Source organism: Numenius arquata, chromosome 3, assembly GCF_964106895.1.
Source record: "Numenius arquata chromosome 3, bNumArq3.hap1.1, whole genome shotgun sequence".
NCBI lineage: Eukaryota > Metazoa > Chordata > Aves > Charadriiformes > Scolopacidae > Numenius > Numenius arquata.
This window is the reverse complement of record NC_133578.1, coordinates 24,282,677-24,300,464: the sequence shown is the minus strand read 5'-3', so window position 1 is coordinate 24,300,464 and position 17,788 is coordinate 24,282,677. Positions and strand designations below refer to the sequence as shown.

Below are 17,788 nucleotides of genomic sequence, written 5' to 3'. Positions count from 1 at the left end.
GATTAAATAGTTTCTTATCTAATTGGTGTTTACCTCCTGTACTTATTTAAAGCAGGCATTATCAATTTTCTCTCTGTTTCTGTCATTTACATGAGGTTCCCATTCCTCTGATAATCTTAGACCTGTTGTGAATTTAGCTGACCACAGCTGACATAGTACTCCATATGCTTTCATGAATACCTTATATGCAGATGTAATGCATCCTGGTAAACGAAGGGAAGCATTTCCAGTAGGATCTGTGGATTATGTTTGCCTTTTCCCTGTTGCATTGTCTTGGTGGGTTAGAGTTGCTCTGAAGAAGACTAACCCCTCACGATCCTCCTTCTATGTCACTTCCAGTTGATGTTGATGATGTCTTTGAGGAGAATGTCTCCTGCTCTTGTATCAAACATAAGCTTCGGATGCAACTGATTTGTGTCAAGGTCACCGAGGTATTTAAACAAGATAAGTCCTAAGTTTGATCCTTGTGAAACTTGATTAACGATATCCTTAAACACCAATTTTTTCCTTCTGTTAAAAGACTCAGTGCATTACTCAGTACATGGTCTGTACAAATCCACTTCCCCCTCTTCTCCAGCTGAATGAGTAGTTTCACACACAGCACACTATCAAATACTTTATAGGTGTATTTCTCCTGCATAGAAAATCATATGTCATATCAATGAGAGAATAAATTTATTAGGTCATGCTGTATTTTTTCTTTTAAACCATATTACTTGTGTTTGCCAAGGTTATTTTCTGTGATCACTTCTTCTTTGATGGTGTCGTTGCTCAACCAAACTAAGTCTAAAATAGCATTGTATCTGTTGATTAAGTGACTCATTTGGTGGGGAAATGGATAGACTATCATATCCCAGAATAACTGCCTACTATGATTTTTTTTTTTAAATATTTTTCCTTTGGTTAGATCTGATTGTAACTATATATTACTTACTAAGGCTCTTGCATGTTGAGCAGGCCTTTTCCAAACTTAAATTCTGTGACACTTCTAAAATAGAAGAAGAATCCATTTGAGCATTAAAATAGGAATGGTGCTTTTCTTACAACTCATGCTAAAAGAGTGTAAGTGATTGCTTTAAGCAAATAAACAGTATTTCTAAGGTAAGAAAACATTTGGATGCAAGTTGAATAATTCACAACTTCACTATTGCTTTGGGTGTATATATTATTTTAGTCTTCAGTTGCACAATTGGGTGAAGTCTTTTCAACAAACAGCTTTTCTACTGTTTTGGATAGCATGAATATACAGAAAGTGGAAATCATTTTATAGAGGCTGTTAGAAGTCTAGATCTTTTTTTTTACTTGGGAGCTGATTAATGTTTTAAATTAATTTTTAAAGACAATGCACATTTATGTCATAGCTTTTTCCTTTTTCAGTGTAACTGCAGATAGGACCACATTCCTTATTGTATATCCCATGCATATTTGAAGTACTTTGAAAAAGTGAAATGATGTGATGTTTAGCTACAGAGAAATGTCAAAAACAATGCATTTGTATGATATGAAAGATTTGCAAGCGCAAGCTAGCAATTGATAGTAATATTATAATTAGCTCTTTATACAGCCTGTTTTTTATTCATGAACATTTTCATTTATGTTGACAACTATCATGTATGCCACCACACATGGAGCTTTTTCTTTACTAAGAAGAGACTGAACACAAATTAGTGTGGTTATGGGCTTATGTTCTGACTTTCTATTGAAAAATGGTTTTTGGGCCAAGTCATAAAAATTAAAGTAACTTGCATTTTAGGTTTGGCTTTTTGATCCTATTGTTTTTAGGGCTTGTTACCACAGAGTGCTGTAACTTCAAGGTGAAATTTCTTTTCAGTCAAATAATTTTTTGTTGTTAAAATTGATGGGGCTGTTGAATGCATCCTAATTCAATAATCAATAAGAAAATGAAGATGGGTAAATGAACAGTTTTATAATAAACCAAATTTTAGTTTTGTGTATGCAATTAAAATGTTTTGTACACACCTAGCCACAGAATAAGAGTATTTATTTCTGACAGAAATTTACTTTGTCATTCCACTTTCAGCTATAAAAATCTTCGTGTCTAACAGATCCTTTACAGTCCGTCAGATAAATGGAGCATAATTTCAGACACTGATCCAGATACTTACTTATTCCTGCTTCTGAAAAATCAAAGTTAGTATTCCCCTAGGACAAGTATGTTTTAGTAGACGATTCAGATATTGTTAATTTTTTTTTTCATTTCACCATAGTTTAGACAGGTAAACAGACTGTGTCTGTAGAATTGAACATTTTTATGACAGCTTTTCAAATTAGTGGAATTCATACAAAGCATCTCTACACACTGTGGAAATCCCCAACTCATTTAGTGTTTTACTTGGACATGGTCATGTTCATATGACAGTACAGTAGATGCTGTTGTATTTATGAGACAGTATTTTGGGGGAATGTATCAGCAGGAGATAAGACTGAGGCACACCACATAATTTTACATAAGCATCTTAGGCACTTAAGGTCAGGGTTAGTTTCTAAAGCAGCCTGTGAAAAGAGGAGAGGGGAGATGCTTTAAGAAGAAAGTGAGAACAGCAGCCCTAATTTAAATGTTCTGAATTGTCCTCAGAAGAGCCTCCTGCTTCATTAACTACATAGGGAGCAGAGCAAGATTTGGTGTCTGAAATTAAGCCTTGTATTCTTTGAGTTGCTGTAGTTTGAATATTAACTATTCAACTAAATAAGTCTTTCATTGTTATACTGAGAGCTTAGGTGATGTTCTTTCTCTGGATAAATATCAAAGTTAATTTCTGATTTATTGAGTACCATATTCCAGCCTAATAACAAATTTGATCTTTTCTTCATCACATGCCCCCACACCCCTCCCATCTTTGCCAGTATCACCAGCTTCTATGATTCTTGCTACTAGTCTTGTTAAAATTGTTTCTTAACACGCTCATAGTATTGTGTGATCACAAAATGTTGGTACTTGGTAATGGTCCAAGGGGGCAGGAGGAATAAGCAAGGTCTATTATTTTAAATCTAATGCTTTTATTGTTGTAATATTTAACTCTTGAATTTTAATGGTTTCATAGTTTTTAACAACTGGTGGAGGGAGGAAGAGAGCATTCATAAGAATTCTGTGGTCTGGAGAGACTCCACAATTAAGATCACAGAGACTAATTCTGGAGAAGTGAAGAAGGCATCTCCCTCTATCATATGTGAGCAGGAGGAGTATTTCATTAAGAGAACTGGGGGGGAATATTCTGACCCGGTTTGTTTAGGTTTCATTAAATTATTGCATGACATTACTGAAAGCTAAAACTAACACGTCGTAGTCTGCATTTGTATTACTCATTGCAAGATTTTTAATTAGCTCTAGTAGAATATATTCCCAATTACTTTCTATACTGTCTTATTTCAAGTGTTGTTAGTATATTTATTTCATTATACAGGAGTTTTATGTAGATCATAGTTTTTGTTTGGGAGTACGGCCTGTATTTGCTTGTGAGAGCACAGCACATAGAAGAATCAAAGAATATAAATTTTAAATGGTGTTGTCCATCATGCACTTCATGTAAAGTTTCTGTTGTTAAGGCATCGCGTGTTTTTTTGATCAAATAGTCTATTTATGGATGGCTTATAGTTTTTTATGGGATTACATAGCTGAGATTTTTCTATAATACTGTTGATATGACTTATCCTACTTTTTTGGTACAGGACCCTTAAGAATACAGTTTTCCATGTGACATAAGAAGCCCTGACAAGAGACAAAAGTTATAATTATCATGCCATAATGTAAACCTGATTATGGAATAGGTATTCTGTCCATTGATTTGTAGTATTATCTCAATCATCAGTCTTGTGTCTGAGATTTGTTCCTTCTGCTATAATTTATGAACAAGCATTTGTTAAATTATTTTGTTACAGCTTTCAAGATAACCTTTCAAAACTCTGCATTTTATAAATGATAGCAGAAAGAACAATAGGATGTGACTTTCCAAAGCCATCTTTTCCATCCAAAGTATACGTGCTGCAAGTGGAGCCTGATATGCCTGTAACTATGAAACATAATGTGCCCGATTTGTTGCAGTCTGCATTGTTATGCAGTTTCATAAGTAGCTCAGTCTTGACTGTGCTTGATCCTTGCTGGCAGCAACAGCCATGTTTTTTTTTTTTCTTTTTTTTTTTTTTTTTCCCTTGAGTTAAGACAGAATTAATTTTCAGAATTGGCAGACCAAGGAGAAGGAGAGACTGTAAGCCTTTTACGTACCAGCAGGTGCTATAGCAGCAGTGTAGTACTGTTTTCATTATTGCTTGAGTCATAATTGTTTTTGATCACTTTAATGGGGACCATAATTTGGATAAAGAGATATTGCTGAAGTCTTGAAAATTAGATCAGAAACAAATGTTTTAAAAATGGATTTCAAGATCTTTATTCTTCATGAATGATGCTTCTTACAAATGTTTAAAATAGGGTTACCTTGACTGACATTTTGTTAGATGGAATTTGCTGTATAAGGTACTGAAAAATCTTTTCTTACTGGGAGCTTTATATAGATTAGCAGAAAAAGTCATTCTGGATTATTTTACCTCTTTGTCTTTCTACCATCCTGATATTTTTTAATTTAAACTTGGTTGCAGGTCATCAACTGGATTTTTCTATTATACATGCTTTATTTCTCCTAGTTTTACAAGTATTTTTTCTATTTATCTGTACTTGATTTACAGGTAATATCATGTTCTTTGATTTCTTTCACAGTTCCAACATCTTGCAAATCCAAAACAAGTTTCATATCAGTTAAGACAAATCTTTATATGAAATATGTTCCCAAAGTGCTCAGTAGTATAAAGTTGTAAGTGAAGTGTTATGTCCTTATGTGTTTTTAACATACCATTAAACAGTGAATATCTCCAGGTAGCTTTCTAGACCAGATAAACTGAAAACTATATGCTACTACCATATTATGTTAGACAATTTGTTAACAGAGTTATATCTTGAGGGCATGAAGTGCTTTCATACGAATTTCCAGAATATTTTGCCCCTGTCAACTAGTACTGTTTTCTGCCTTGAAGAGTCTGTTTTTAAGTGATCTTATATGGGATAATTTTTACTCAAAAGTCACACCGTATATAAGCATTCTCCAATAGTAAACGTCAAAATTCCTGATTGAACTTGGCTTCATGGCATTGCTCTTTTTTGGGTGGTAGGCTAACCTAAGGCACTCCCATCCTTAACAGTCTTCACCTGTTCCTCCACCACCCTTCAGTTATATTGGTACAACCAGTTGTAAGGATACATGGAAAAGTGAATTAGTTCAGCTCAAAAGAAAATGAGTGAGGGGAGGGGATATGAAAGAAATACATTCTCCCTCCCCACACTGCTTTTTGCCAGATTATTTTTGTTGGTGAGCAGCTTGAACATTCCTGTAGGGAGTGCTGGTGGAGTCTCTACTCCATGTGCTGCTGGTCGCAGAAAAGCAAGTGTAACATCTGGATGGGCGAGGAATGGAATGGGAAGCTCATGTCCAGATTATGAAAACGTTTCTTTAGAATCTGGGATGCAACATGAACTAAAATAGTAGGTGCAATACTGGTCACCCCATCTAATGAATGATTTTACAGAATTATAGGGGATTTAAGATAATGGCCGTGTTAGAGATCAAGGTCCTGGAAAAACTTGCTTTGACACACATGAGGCAGAGAGCCTGGGATTACTTACATTTCAAAGGAGAATGTTAAGGAAAGTTACAAACCCATCTATAGTAAATGGCAAATGACAGTGTTGATCAGGAACTACTTCTTTTCTTGATACAGTATCAATTGAAATTACAATGAAGTTACGAAGTGTGAAATCCAGATCTGGTAGAACAAAATACCTATTCTGTCATGAGATTTCTGAGATCATGGGATGTGTTGCAAGTCCCCAAAAATGTTGTGGTAAACAATTTTAAGGACTATTCCACTGCATGCTTCAAGGCTCAAGTCAATATTTGTTGGAGATGTGAGTGACATCTAATGTGTGAGACAGGTTCTCTGCATCTTTTGTAAGGTTCATCTGGATGCAGTGATTAAATACTGGAGGGGATACGAACATCAGACTCTAGGAAGGTATCGAGGAATTTAAAGCATTCAGGATGCACAGGGTAAATGAAATTCTGAGTTCCTGAAGCTCTTGTGCTGAGGGGCTGAGAGGAGGCTCCTGGCCAGGGAGCAGCCCAGCGTGTGCAGGCAGTGCTTTTGTTCTGAAGTGTTAGAAAGTATTTGCAGGTGACGGGTAGGGGGTGGGAAAGGGCCTTTTGAAATCTAAGGATTGCTGTGTTCCTCCTGGCCATCTGGGAGCAGGGAATAAAAAAAATAAATGGCACTGATGATTTGAAACAGGATTGCCTAGGTCAGTAACAGGTATTCCCAAACCTGTAGATTTGTTGTCTTCATAAAAAGCAAACTATGACCGTGGAGAAGAAACTACCTTTTTATTCTTTAATGTTTTCCTGTTTAGTCTTCCTTTCTCTTTATGTAGTGCAAGAAAGAAAGGGTTACCCTAAAAAAGGCAGGCAGGTAGCAGTAAGAGTTACAGCATGTTAATGTGTTACAGCATGGTGCCACCTGTGCTTTCTGTGTGCTGTTCTTCTGCCACTGACCTGTTTTGTCATACAAAGTGATTATATACATTGGTTTCATCGTTTTCTCCATTCTGTTCTTTGTTGATTATATAAATTTGGAATGAAAGCTTACTGAGGCTGTGAATGTTTCTTATTTATATATGAGTACACATACATATACATCTATAATGTACAGAGCACTGAGGACAGTGGGACCTGATCTTTGTGGAGTCTGTGCATGCTAAGAGAACAGAAGGGAAGGACATCACTTGTGAACTGTGTCACGCAGTACTGGTGCTTAGGTAAATTAGATCTCCCTTTCTCATCCCACCAAATTAACTAAATCTAGTGGCACTCATAGTAGAACATTTTGGGACCTCGCAAAAAAAAAAAAAAAAAAAAAAAATTGCCTAATTTATCTTCATTTTAGATAACTTGTAGATAGTGGGTGAGGCTTCAAAAGACAAAAGCCACAAAGAGGAAAGAGAAGCAAGACATTTTAAAGTCAATTAATTTTCCTTTAATTTAAAGAAAAACATTGGAACAATTCAACTGTTTTTAATCACCTAGAAGCAACCCAATTGTCTTCACAAATTCATGTTGGCTGTTACTTGTGTAAATTGTCAGATGACTCTAATATTTGGTTTGTCATAAATTTAATGGTCTTGCATAAAGTGAAAAAATATACTTTACTACATATTGGGATTTTTATTAAGACTTTAAAGGTTTCAGTGCCTTACAATATTCTCATAAACAAGATAGGAAATATTGGCTAGATGGAAATTACTGGAAGTTGAGTGTACAAGACTGGTTGGAAGATAATATACAGAGCATAGTTATCAGTGGTTCACTTTCCAAATGGAAGAATATCTCATTATGAGATCTGCAGAAGTGGCTGCTGGTTGAATACTGTTATATGTTTCCATTAATGAGCTGGATGATGAGCAATCTTGTTAAATCTGTAGATGACCCCAAACTAGGAGATGTCCAGGTATGTATAGAACAAAATGAGAATTTAGGAGCATCTCAAGAAATAGAATAAATCATTAGAAAAAAAAGAGCTAGGGTGCAACTTCTGAGAAGGATTTTATGCAGGAATAATCAACTATGCAAATATAGTATTAAAAATAGCTAGTCAAACGGGGTCATACAATAAGTTACGAACTGAGCATGAGATAATGGTGCAGTGCTGTCACAAAAAAGCAAATGCTCTGCTGGGTTTTATAAACAGGAGAATCACCTGAAAAATGTGTGAGTTAATCCTCTAGCTATTTTTAATGCTTATAAGACGTTATTATTGAGAGCTCTGAGGAGTGCATTACGTACTGTGTGCTTCCAGGAACTTTTAGACCAATTGTAGAGAGTCCAGAGAAATGTTCGAAATTAGTAGTAGTATGTGGCTTAGAAGGAAAGCTCAAAATAAAAAGACCTCAATTTTTAAGTATGTAAGATGCCGCTGTAAATAAATAGGGGGTGTGTATTCCCAGTCCATAGTGTATAGACTCAGTTAAACTAATGCATTTAAATTGAAATAAAGATGGCTTAGGCTACACATCTGGAAAACTTTTCAACAGTGGGGAAGAAAGCACTAAACAGATTGAGTTTGGAAGGCTTAAAAAATCTGGGGTTGCTTAGAACTTGCTTAGAAGGAGAAGAGCCTTTTGGAATTGCTAGGTCCTCTTGTTCTCACTGTATCTGTAGATCTCTTTTTCACTCTTTTGTATGTTTTGATCACTTAGTTTGATCTTACCTCGTTACCTACATTTGTTTCTTTCCTTCTTGTGGTGCTGCCTGGTATTTTCTTCTTCCTTGCCATGCTGTTTTGTTTCTGCTTATTTCCATTCGTAGTTCAGGTGTAGAACAGAAAAACATTTTTTTCTCTTCCATGAGTTAGATGAGGGTTTTTTTGGTCTTGCTTGTACAAAAGCATACTTTGACAAATCACCTTTCTTCTCAGGGGTCAGTTTTTCAGATCATCTTGTCTTGCAGGTGTCCACTGAGCTTAAGTTCTCTCTGCAGCTTCTCTCTTCCATCGCTACTTCTGATTTCCATCTGAACTCTGTCTCTGTTCCCAGCTGGATCTCTCATGTGAAACTGTCAAATATTGATTTGTAGTTAATGTACATTCTGCAACTTTTGTACCTCTTTATTTTGGTTGTCTGCAGGTTTGGTTTTTCTGCCTCAAGAACCATCACCATTTAAAACTGAAGACACTCCTTTCTGCACAGCTCCCCTTTCTGGTCCTCTTTGCTTATTGGCCTTCTCAGTGAGAGTCCTTGTTTTTAAGCCCTTCTCCAAGGGCTTTTTTTCACAGAAAGAGTGGTCAGGCATTGGAATAGGCTGCCCAGGGAGGTGGTTGAGTCGCCATCCCTGGATGTGTTTAAGAGACGTTTAGATGTGGTGTTGGGGGATATGATATAGGGGAGAACTTTGTAGTGTAGGGTAGATGGTTGGACTCGATGATCCCAAGGGTCTCTTCCAACCTGGATGATTCTATGATTCTAAGGTCTGTTCTGAATCCTGATTTATTATCAGGAGTTAACTCCGGTGGTTGTCCTGATCCTTCTGCACGTGAAGTCACTGGCTTCATTAGCTTGCTTTTTCCTTGTCAGGCTGATGGAAAGTTAATCATAGAATCATCTGGGCCGGAAGGGACCTTCAAAGGTCATCTAGTCCGACCCCTCCCTGCAGTCAGCAGGGACACCCCCAACTAGACCAGGTTGCCCAGGGCCTCGTCGAGCCTTACCTTGAATGTCTCCAGGGAAGAGGCCTCAACCACCTCCCTTGGCAACCTATTCCAGTGCTCCACCACCCTCATGGTAAAGAACTTATTCCTAATGTCTAATTTAAATCTGCTTTTTTCCAGTTTAAAGCCATTACCCCTTGTTCTGTCATTGCCAGCCTTTGTAAACAGACTGTCTCCAGCCTTCCTGTAGGCCCCCTTCAGGTACTGGAAGGTTGCTATTAGGTCTCCCCGGAGCCTCCTCTTCTCCAGGCTGAACAACCCCAGCTCCCTCAGCCTGTCCTCGTAGCAGAGGTGCTCCAACCCCCTGATCATTTTGGTGGCCCTCCTTTGGACCCTCTCTATCAAGTCCATGTCCTTCTTATATTGAGGGCTCCAGACCTGCACACAGTACTCCAGGTGAGGACTCACCAGAGCAGTGTAAGACTGCTGTAGTAAGACTTGTAAGACAGTTAGAAACTGGAATGCTCTTAAATGATGCCTTCATCAAATTTTGGAATGTAGTAGTAGTAAGAAAATATCTTGGTCTTCACGGCTTTTTTGAGTTAGTAGCAGATACACTGACATGCTTTTGTCCTTCCTTAGCTCCTTATCAGCCAGCAGTAACAATGTTAGGTGAAGTGAGCATCTGAATTCCTCTTGGCCGATTTCACTGGTCAGAATTTTGAGTGCTGCCTTCACTTACAAGTTGTTTAGATCTGTTTTTGTTCTTGTCTCAGTTTTGTTCTTGTCAGGTTTTTACACAGTTGTCTTTTTAACTGAGTTTTCAATTCAACTTTTTATTTAAGATTTTCTTTTTGCCATCACAGAATGAATGGTTGTCTTACTGTCTCTTAGGTCTGTATTTTTTTCCAGAAAGGATATTTTGTCCATTTGTGGCAAACAGAATCAAATTTCAATCCAAGAACCCTCTGTAGTTGCTGTTGGCACACTCTTCCTCTCCCCAGAGCCACCTGGAGGGAAGAGCCGAGCCACCTCAATAGGGGAAGGCTGTTGGATGTCCAGAAATTGCTCCGAGAGATCCCTCACTGTTATTACTGAGTAGTACGAGAATAAGCCTTTCTTCTTTCTGCTCTGTATTTTATAATCAGGATTTAGTTTTATCTCTAATAATAATAAAAACCTAATTAGACAAGAGGATATTTTTAATTGCTTTTAGTGCGTACACTGTGTTCACATAGTTTTCAGTTTACTTTGCCAAGAAGGGTTTTAATCTTGAGCACTTTCATGTTCTTAAAGTAGTTTCAGCTGTTAACCACGGTCATTCGTTCTGCCTGTTCTGTGTGGGGTTTTTCTGTTTGGTTGGTTGGTTTTTTTTCAACTTTATATTTTGTTACATTTCAGTGTTTTGTTTTTTGTTGTGTTTTTCTTTTTTTTTTTAAATCAAGATTTTCTTAAGTGTTAGTAGTCTTTTCTGTCAGCCTAAAATCCAATACCCTTCATCATTCATTAACAAGTATAGCATAAAATAATGGAGAGATACTCCAGGATTTGCTTATCTTAACAAAGGCCCAAATGACTATATTAATGCTGTCCTTTTACCAGACATACAGCATTTCCATGCTCAAATAAAGCAGACTAATATTAATTGTTACCATTTGTTAAGAGAATTTTGTTCTGTTTAGCACACTTGGTTATTCCTAACAGGGAAGCAAACTTACACGATTACTTTATTGATTATTCGTCAAGCATTTTTGCTTCGGGGAAAATTTCATTTAGAAATATATTGGTATTTATATGTGAGTATTTACTTTTTTTTGTTTTGTTTTCTTTATTTTGATCACCATTAGGGGAATTCCTTGGTACTTTTTAGTAATTCCTGTGACATTGAAAGTCACAAAAGTGAAAGACTCAGGCAGAGAACCCGACTGTCTGTACAGAGTGGGATGCAGTACCTTATTCTTTAGTGAGGCTGTAGCAGGTCTGATGTCAGTCACTTCAGAGACCTTTAGACCTCAGTGCTCATTTATTGCTAAAATGTACCAGCTCTGCTCCTGCATTATGAAGATCATCTGTCAACACTTTGAGATATTCTCCTTTGTTATTAAGCTTGTGATGCTCTACACTGTCAGGTTTTTTGCCAATTATAGTTAAGGTACAATGGTGTATTCACTGGATCAAAGTCTCACACTGGCGGTAGAGGAATGATTTGTAAGTCTTTATTCATCTGAATTGTACAATATAATACCTGAGGAATGCAAATAATCCCTCTAAGGACTCAATAGAAAAGCTGTTAAAATGACAGTCTAAGACTATTATTATTCTGAATTGGTGTTTTAGCCAAAGTAATTATTTCTTATCTTGTTGTTCCACAATAGTTGTTAGTTTATTAGTTATGATGACCATATTTACCAAACAGAATTTGAATCCAATTTTTGTCGTTACTTTTATGCTCATTTCACTTTTTCAAGTTTGCATGTTTCATTCTGTCTTTCACTTGCTACATTACTTAATTAGTCCAGAGACCAGTGTTAGATACTTTCTTTAAAAAAAATAATAAAAAGGATGTATGCACAGATGTTGAAGTACACTTATGAATAGCAGATCCATTTCTAGACACATTTTCTGTAAAAGGTTGACATTTATAAGTTCTGAACTTTGATATCCAGTTTGTTAGCCAAAATAAATTAGTTAACTACAAATGTCAGTTTTAGAAATGCTGTTAAATGTCACATGCCATATTCAGAAATGCACCTTAATTGTGATTTTTCAGTTCAGACTTTTCTGAAGGCAATAGTGTTTCAGTATCAGTCCTGGATACCAGGCTATATTTTCATTGGATAACTGGAGGAAAAAAGATTAGTATAATGAGGATTGAAAACTGCTGATGGGGTATTTACATAAGTAAATGATAGAAGACCAGCCTTATATAACAAACGTGTGAAAACTGTTGAGTGAACTTTTATATTCTTTGTCCCATCTAAAACCCTACTCAGTGGGCCATGCACTTAATCTCATAATAGCTCTGATCCCCTGCTATTTTCTTTGACAAATGTGTGTTGATGAACTTGTGGTTCAGTTCATTTTTTTCTGAAGTGACATTTGCATTGATTATTTAAAGGTTTGCAGGCCACAGTTTCAAAGCACTTTAGTATAATAGCAGTTAAAACCTTAGTCTAAATCTTGGAGATTAGCAGGACTAAGAAAAAGAACTCAGCAAGCATAAAACCCTGTGCTGTATGGTGGGTGCTTCAAGTCTGAAACATCTACAGCACCCAAAGTACTGTATTTTGTACTTTGTGTCTCAGTGTACAGGAAATATTCCTACACCTCTCGAGTTTTCTTGCTGAGCACACAGAGTTGTCATTCTTACCATTCACACCTGTTCAGAAATAGTGCCCTATAAATAACATTGAACTCTTTATAGGTAATTTATGGATATCTCCCTTAAATTGAAAATAAATAATATTTGCAGTCATGAATGCGATGCAAAGATTTTAATAGGGTATTGGACATTCAAAAACTAGCACTGTAAATCTGTAGCTCTAAATTTGTAGTTTTGTTCAACTAAAAAAAAAATATTAGATATACAGCAGACTGTTACTGATGCTGCCAGTTATTGGAGATGAAGAGAAATAAGAAATCTGATTATTTATTTAAAAATAAAAGTAATATAATATCTAGAAGCTTTGTCCTGAGGAGATAGTAGGAAGGTGGGATAAACTATGGCATACTCCAAGATCAATAGCCAGAAAAAGCAGGGTGCTGCTTGCTATCTAGGAGTTTATAGAATGTGGTGTTCTTTTCTGTCTGCTAATATCAGTGGCCCTAGCCACTGAGGTGCTTTAAAAATAACCCCACAAAACAGCCACAAAAAACCCTGAAGCCCCCCAGTTTTACCACATTTGATAAATATCACTCTTGGAAGTCTCAGAAAAAGGTACATCCACATATGTACAAAGTTTTAATCAGTTAGTATTTTAGATTGCAAGTATTTAACCTCCACCAAAAACCTAGTTATTGTCTCAAATTATGCCTATTTCTGATAGATTAAATGCCAAACAGGAACCAAGAAACAGTGAAATGTTAATGGAGTACACCTGAAGCAATTGCTGCCTGTTAATGCCTTGACCTTGGAAAGCAATACACAAAAAGATGGCATCATAAAACCGTGCAATTCTTATGAATATGTATGTGCTACTTGATAATAATGAATGTGGTACAGCCATGCATGCACTACAAGATAATGTTGTGCCCTTTGTTGTCTACAGGTTGATAAAAATTAAAGAGTGGGTGGACAAGCACGACCCGGGTGCTTTGGTCATTCCTTTTAGTGGGGCCTTGGAACTCAAGTTGCAAGATATGAGTGCTGAGGAGAAACAGAAGTATCTGGAAGAGAACATGACACAAAGGTTAATTAGCATTCATTTTCCCTACACTTTATTATCAACTATTTCCTTGCAGTAATTTAATTGCTTGCGCTGATAGAATAATAAATGACAGAGTAATTACCATTATAAAGAGAGAATCTTCTCCTTTCTTTACCATGAGACAGAGTGAAAAGATTTATTTTAAATTAAGTTTTTAACTGTCATCTGTCATCTCTGTACAGTGTTTTAATTATAACATAGGTATTAGTTATGTATATTTTTGAGAAGGAATGATCACCAAAACTGTTTCGTCATCCATGGGGAATAGGGACGGTGGAGAAAATTTTGCCATAATTTTTCTGGAGAACTATAATAAATTGTTTCAATATTGAATTTCAGTCAAACAGTTATGCTTTCATGACCCGGAGTCCTGAAAATTGCATGAGACCAAAAGTGCTGCCTGATAGGGTGATTTAAATTTATCCCATATTTCTGTATCCTGCTGAATAAACAAATCAAAATACTGTCTTTATGATGCTGCAGTAAAAAAAGTAGTTCTGAAGAGAGTTCAAAGAAAAAGGCTTCTGTGACTATTGCTGTGTTTAAAAGTAGACCCGGTGTCTTCAAAATATGTGATGTCTTTCCCTGTAAATTGATTACTTGGGGCATTTAGCTGGTTTCTGTGTATATGTTGAATGAATTGGATTCATTTTTTTTTTCAGTGCTTTAGCAAAGATCATTAAGGCTGGATATGCAGCACTCCAACTAGAATACTTTTTCACTGCAGGCCCAGATGAAGTGCGTGCATGGACCATCAGGGTAAGATTCATACTTATTCATCAGCTATATCCAGTTCCACACTATTGAATTCAGATTGATATCACTGACTTTGAAGTTTGTCATGGTGGCGGTTAGCTAGTCATTACAGATGAGGTTTTTGTCCAGGATAACTTTAATTATTTGTGAGCTGCTGAACAGTGAAAGTGGAGCTGCATTGATTGAGGCAGGTAACAATTGATTCTGCCTATTACATAGTCTGAATTTCTTCATCCTGTAGAATCTGTCTACCCTCCTCCTGTGGTCAGAGATAAGACGTACCAGTATTGTGCTTGCTTAATCTGTGTGACTGGGTTTGTCTGCAGTGAAATTGATGTTGCTTTTCATTTTGTATTCACTAAGTTTGTTTGGGTTGCGGGTGGTTCATTCCTCCTTTGCTTTGCTCGGATTACATTTTCAGCAATAAAAGCAATATAACATCATTATATTCCTCATGGATACACAGTTGGGCTCAAAAACCTAAAATCGGTGTGCAGTAATTCAGGTCTTTTACTGGCTTTAATATTTAGACCTAGTTTATTTTGGTAGTTTTGTATGTTTATCTGGGAACTTATGTAATGCCTGAAATTATATTATGAATTTTAAATATTGATGTAGAACGATTATAGCCATAGAGATCGACTAATTTATTCCCAGAGGACAGTAAGAGCTGAGCTTTAGTGGTTTGCCTTTGAATGCAAATATGTTATAATATAAAGATTAGTATTGAAAAATATTTTGAAATTCATGTAGTTAGAAACTCTATCTTTAAAATTACAAAGATGTCAACTTTTGGAGATGCAAATCTGTCACTGAGCTGTTATTTTTTGCATCAGTGTATTTGGTGCTGTGCAGTGAATTTCAGTGCTGTATTTAATTTCATTCAATGGAATTAATTTGTTTTCATTAATCAACATAATTTCCAGTAAATTTATATTTTTATTAATGCTGCTGCTGATGTTTGTGTATATATTTTAGCACATTAAACTTATTTTCCTAAAAGCACGTTCATTTTTTTTAGCTTTTTCATCTCATCTCCTTTTACTGATAGAGCTACCAAAATAATATAAAAGCAGTAGTTTTGTTGTTCTGAATCTTGCCATAGTTTTTAAAAGTACATTCTGAAGCTCCACGGTTTTCAGTAGGAGAAATGCTTGCTCTTTATTAGAAAATTTGAAAGCTGGTTTATCTTAAGACTGATTGTAAGTATCTTTGATTTAATGTGCAAAGATATTTAGTCAGGTAAGCATCAGTGAGTAGCCATATTAACCCAATACATCTTTTATTGTAAAAACTGTGCTTTACACTGTCAGACTCCTTAGCACTTTAACATGCTTTATTAAGCAGCCTTTAGGTCACCATTATTTCTCAAATTTCTCTCCATGGTTGTATGTGCACAGAATGTATGTCCTTGTAATTCAAAGCATGTGGTTATAATGCATTGTCCTCTACTGCATAAACTTAAATTATCTTATAATAGTTTCCTGTGGGTTTTTTTTTTTTTTTTTGGTGATTCAATTGTTGACATTTTGGTAAGAATACTCATTTTGTTCTATATTAGATTTAGTAAAATTATTCTGAAATAAAAATAAGCTGATATGTAGGGCTTGAGATCCATAAATCATTTTTGATTACAAATGTGGTTCACCAATGAATGTTATCATTTAATTGAAATTATTTGGATGTAAGTAAAAGTCTTGAGTAATTCAAATTTTAAAGTTATTTAAAAATCTTTATTTTCCTCACTTTCTGAGTGGAGAGCCAGGGATCGAAGTGAATCCCACAACAAAACACAATCATAGCTTCTAAAATCAATACTACTGTTGGTACCTATTAGGAAAAACAAAGCTGCCCTTCTTTAATATCAGTTGGTTTATCTGTGGCAAAGGCATCTATCTGTACGTCCCAGTATTGAGAATTACCCAGCTGAATGCGTGACATTTTAACTGATATGAAACAAAGTTTCAGCAGATCCTAAAAGCATATCAAAAAGGAGAAACCTCTTTCCTGCAATCAATCTTCCTAAATGCAATTAATTTTCTTCCGGTCTTTCCTTTGACAGAAAGGGACGAAGGCTCCTCAGGCAGCAGGGAAGATTCACACAGATTTCGAAAAGGGATTCATTATGGCTGAAGTAATGAAATATGAAGATTTTAAAGAAGGAGGTTCAGAAGCTGCTGTCAAGGTGAGCTCCCCATCTTTTTCTTCTCCTTTCCTCCATATGTGCCATTTTTCCATTTCAAGTCTGTTTTTCACTGGGAAGAAGTTCTTGATGCTAAGTGAATCTTAACAGTCAGCTCTAGCAATAGACCAAAATCTGTTTTCATTTTTTATTTAGGAAAGAATTCAAATGCACCAACTTAGTGAACAGGAATGCGACTATTTCAGTATCTAGGATATGAGAGTTTATGGACTAAATGTCAACACTAAGACCAAATGCTATGCTGTTTTTTTTCCCCCTCTGTTTATGTGTTAGTGTTCAGAATTTAATAAGCTTTAAAATGAGCTTGGTTTTGAAAAATCAATTTTTTTAAGATTAGATAGCAGGTTTTTGAATCACCTTTAAAAGAAAATGCAAGAAACACTGAAAACCTGTTTCTTCTAATAATGTGTTTTCTCGTTTTGATTTTGCAGAGAAGGTGTAACAAATATTGGATGCAAATGGTTAAGAAAATACTGTATTATAGAAATGTGACTTTTTTTCAGGATTAGTGGATTCTACTCCTAGACCCTGATAGGCATAATTAGAATCTTAAAATTTACCATTTCAGTATTTAATTCAATTGCGCTTTGATGTCTTATTAAAAAATGCCATGCCTTACTTTGATTGTTCAGGGTGCCAGTAATAGTTGTATGTAGTCCACGAAAGTATATTACAATAGGTGAAGTTGCCTTGCTACTGTCGTCTGAATAGACAGTGAAGATATTTAATGAGAAACTTTTTTCTTGAGCTCATGCTTCTTTGTAGTGACACTTCTACTAAGAAGAGTTTTATCTGCTTTCTCAACACTAGAGGGCAGAGACTGATTGGGTGCCCAAAGTTGTGCCCTTCTTATAGCTGACAAATTATATCTGATTTGAAGTTACTAAATATGAAATGAACCTGTACATGGCAAATAAATGTCGTAAGAGAAGCTGTTATTCTCTGTGTTGCTATTGCGTTATTTCCCGCTTCTTTAAGCAGAGAAACTTCCCTGTATTTCACACACATTTTATATCTCATTTGGCATTTTTGATGTTTTACTAAGATTTGTATTTTATAAAATTGCAATTAAAAAGCTTATGGATTTGATTTAATCAATCTCAGTATTTGAAGGTTCCTACATCTGTAATGTGTTAAAGAATTT

At 35.8% G+C, this 17,788-nt stretch overlaps 1 protein-coding gene across 2 annotated transcripts in view; it reads left to right on the top strand.

The window, feature by feature from the left end:
• Nucleotides 1–17,788, top strand: part of OLA1 (Obg like ATPase 1) — a 103,575-nt gene that overhangs the window by 82,378 nt on the left and 3,409 nt on the right. For both annotated transcript variants that reach the window (XM_074145005.1, XM_074145006.1), the window contains 3 exons: nucleotides 13,527–13,667; nucleotides 14,348–14,444; nucleotides 16,504–16,626. In XM_074145005.1, the coding sequence (XP_074001106.1) occupies nucleotides 13,527–13,667; nucleotides 14,348–14,444; nucleotides 16,504–16,626 (361 nt within the window). The remainder of the gene's footprint in view (nucleotides 1–13,526; nucleotides 13,668–14,347; nucleotides 14,445–16,503; nucleotides 16,627–17,788) is intronic.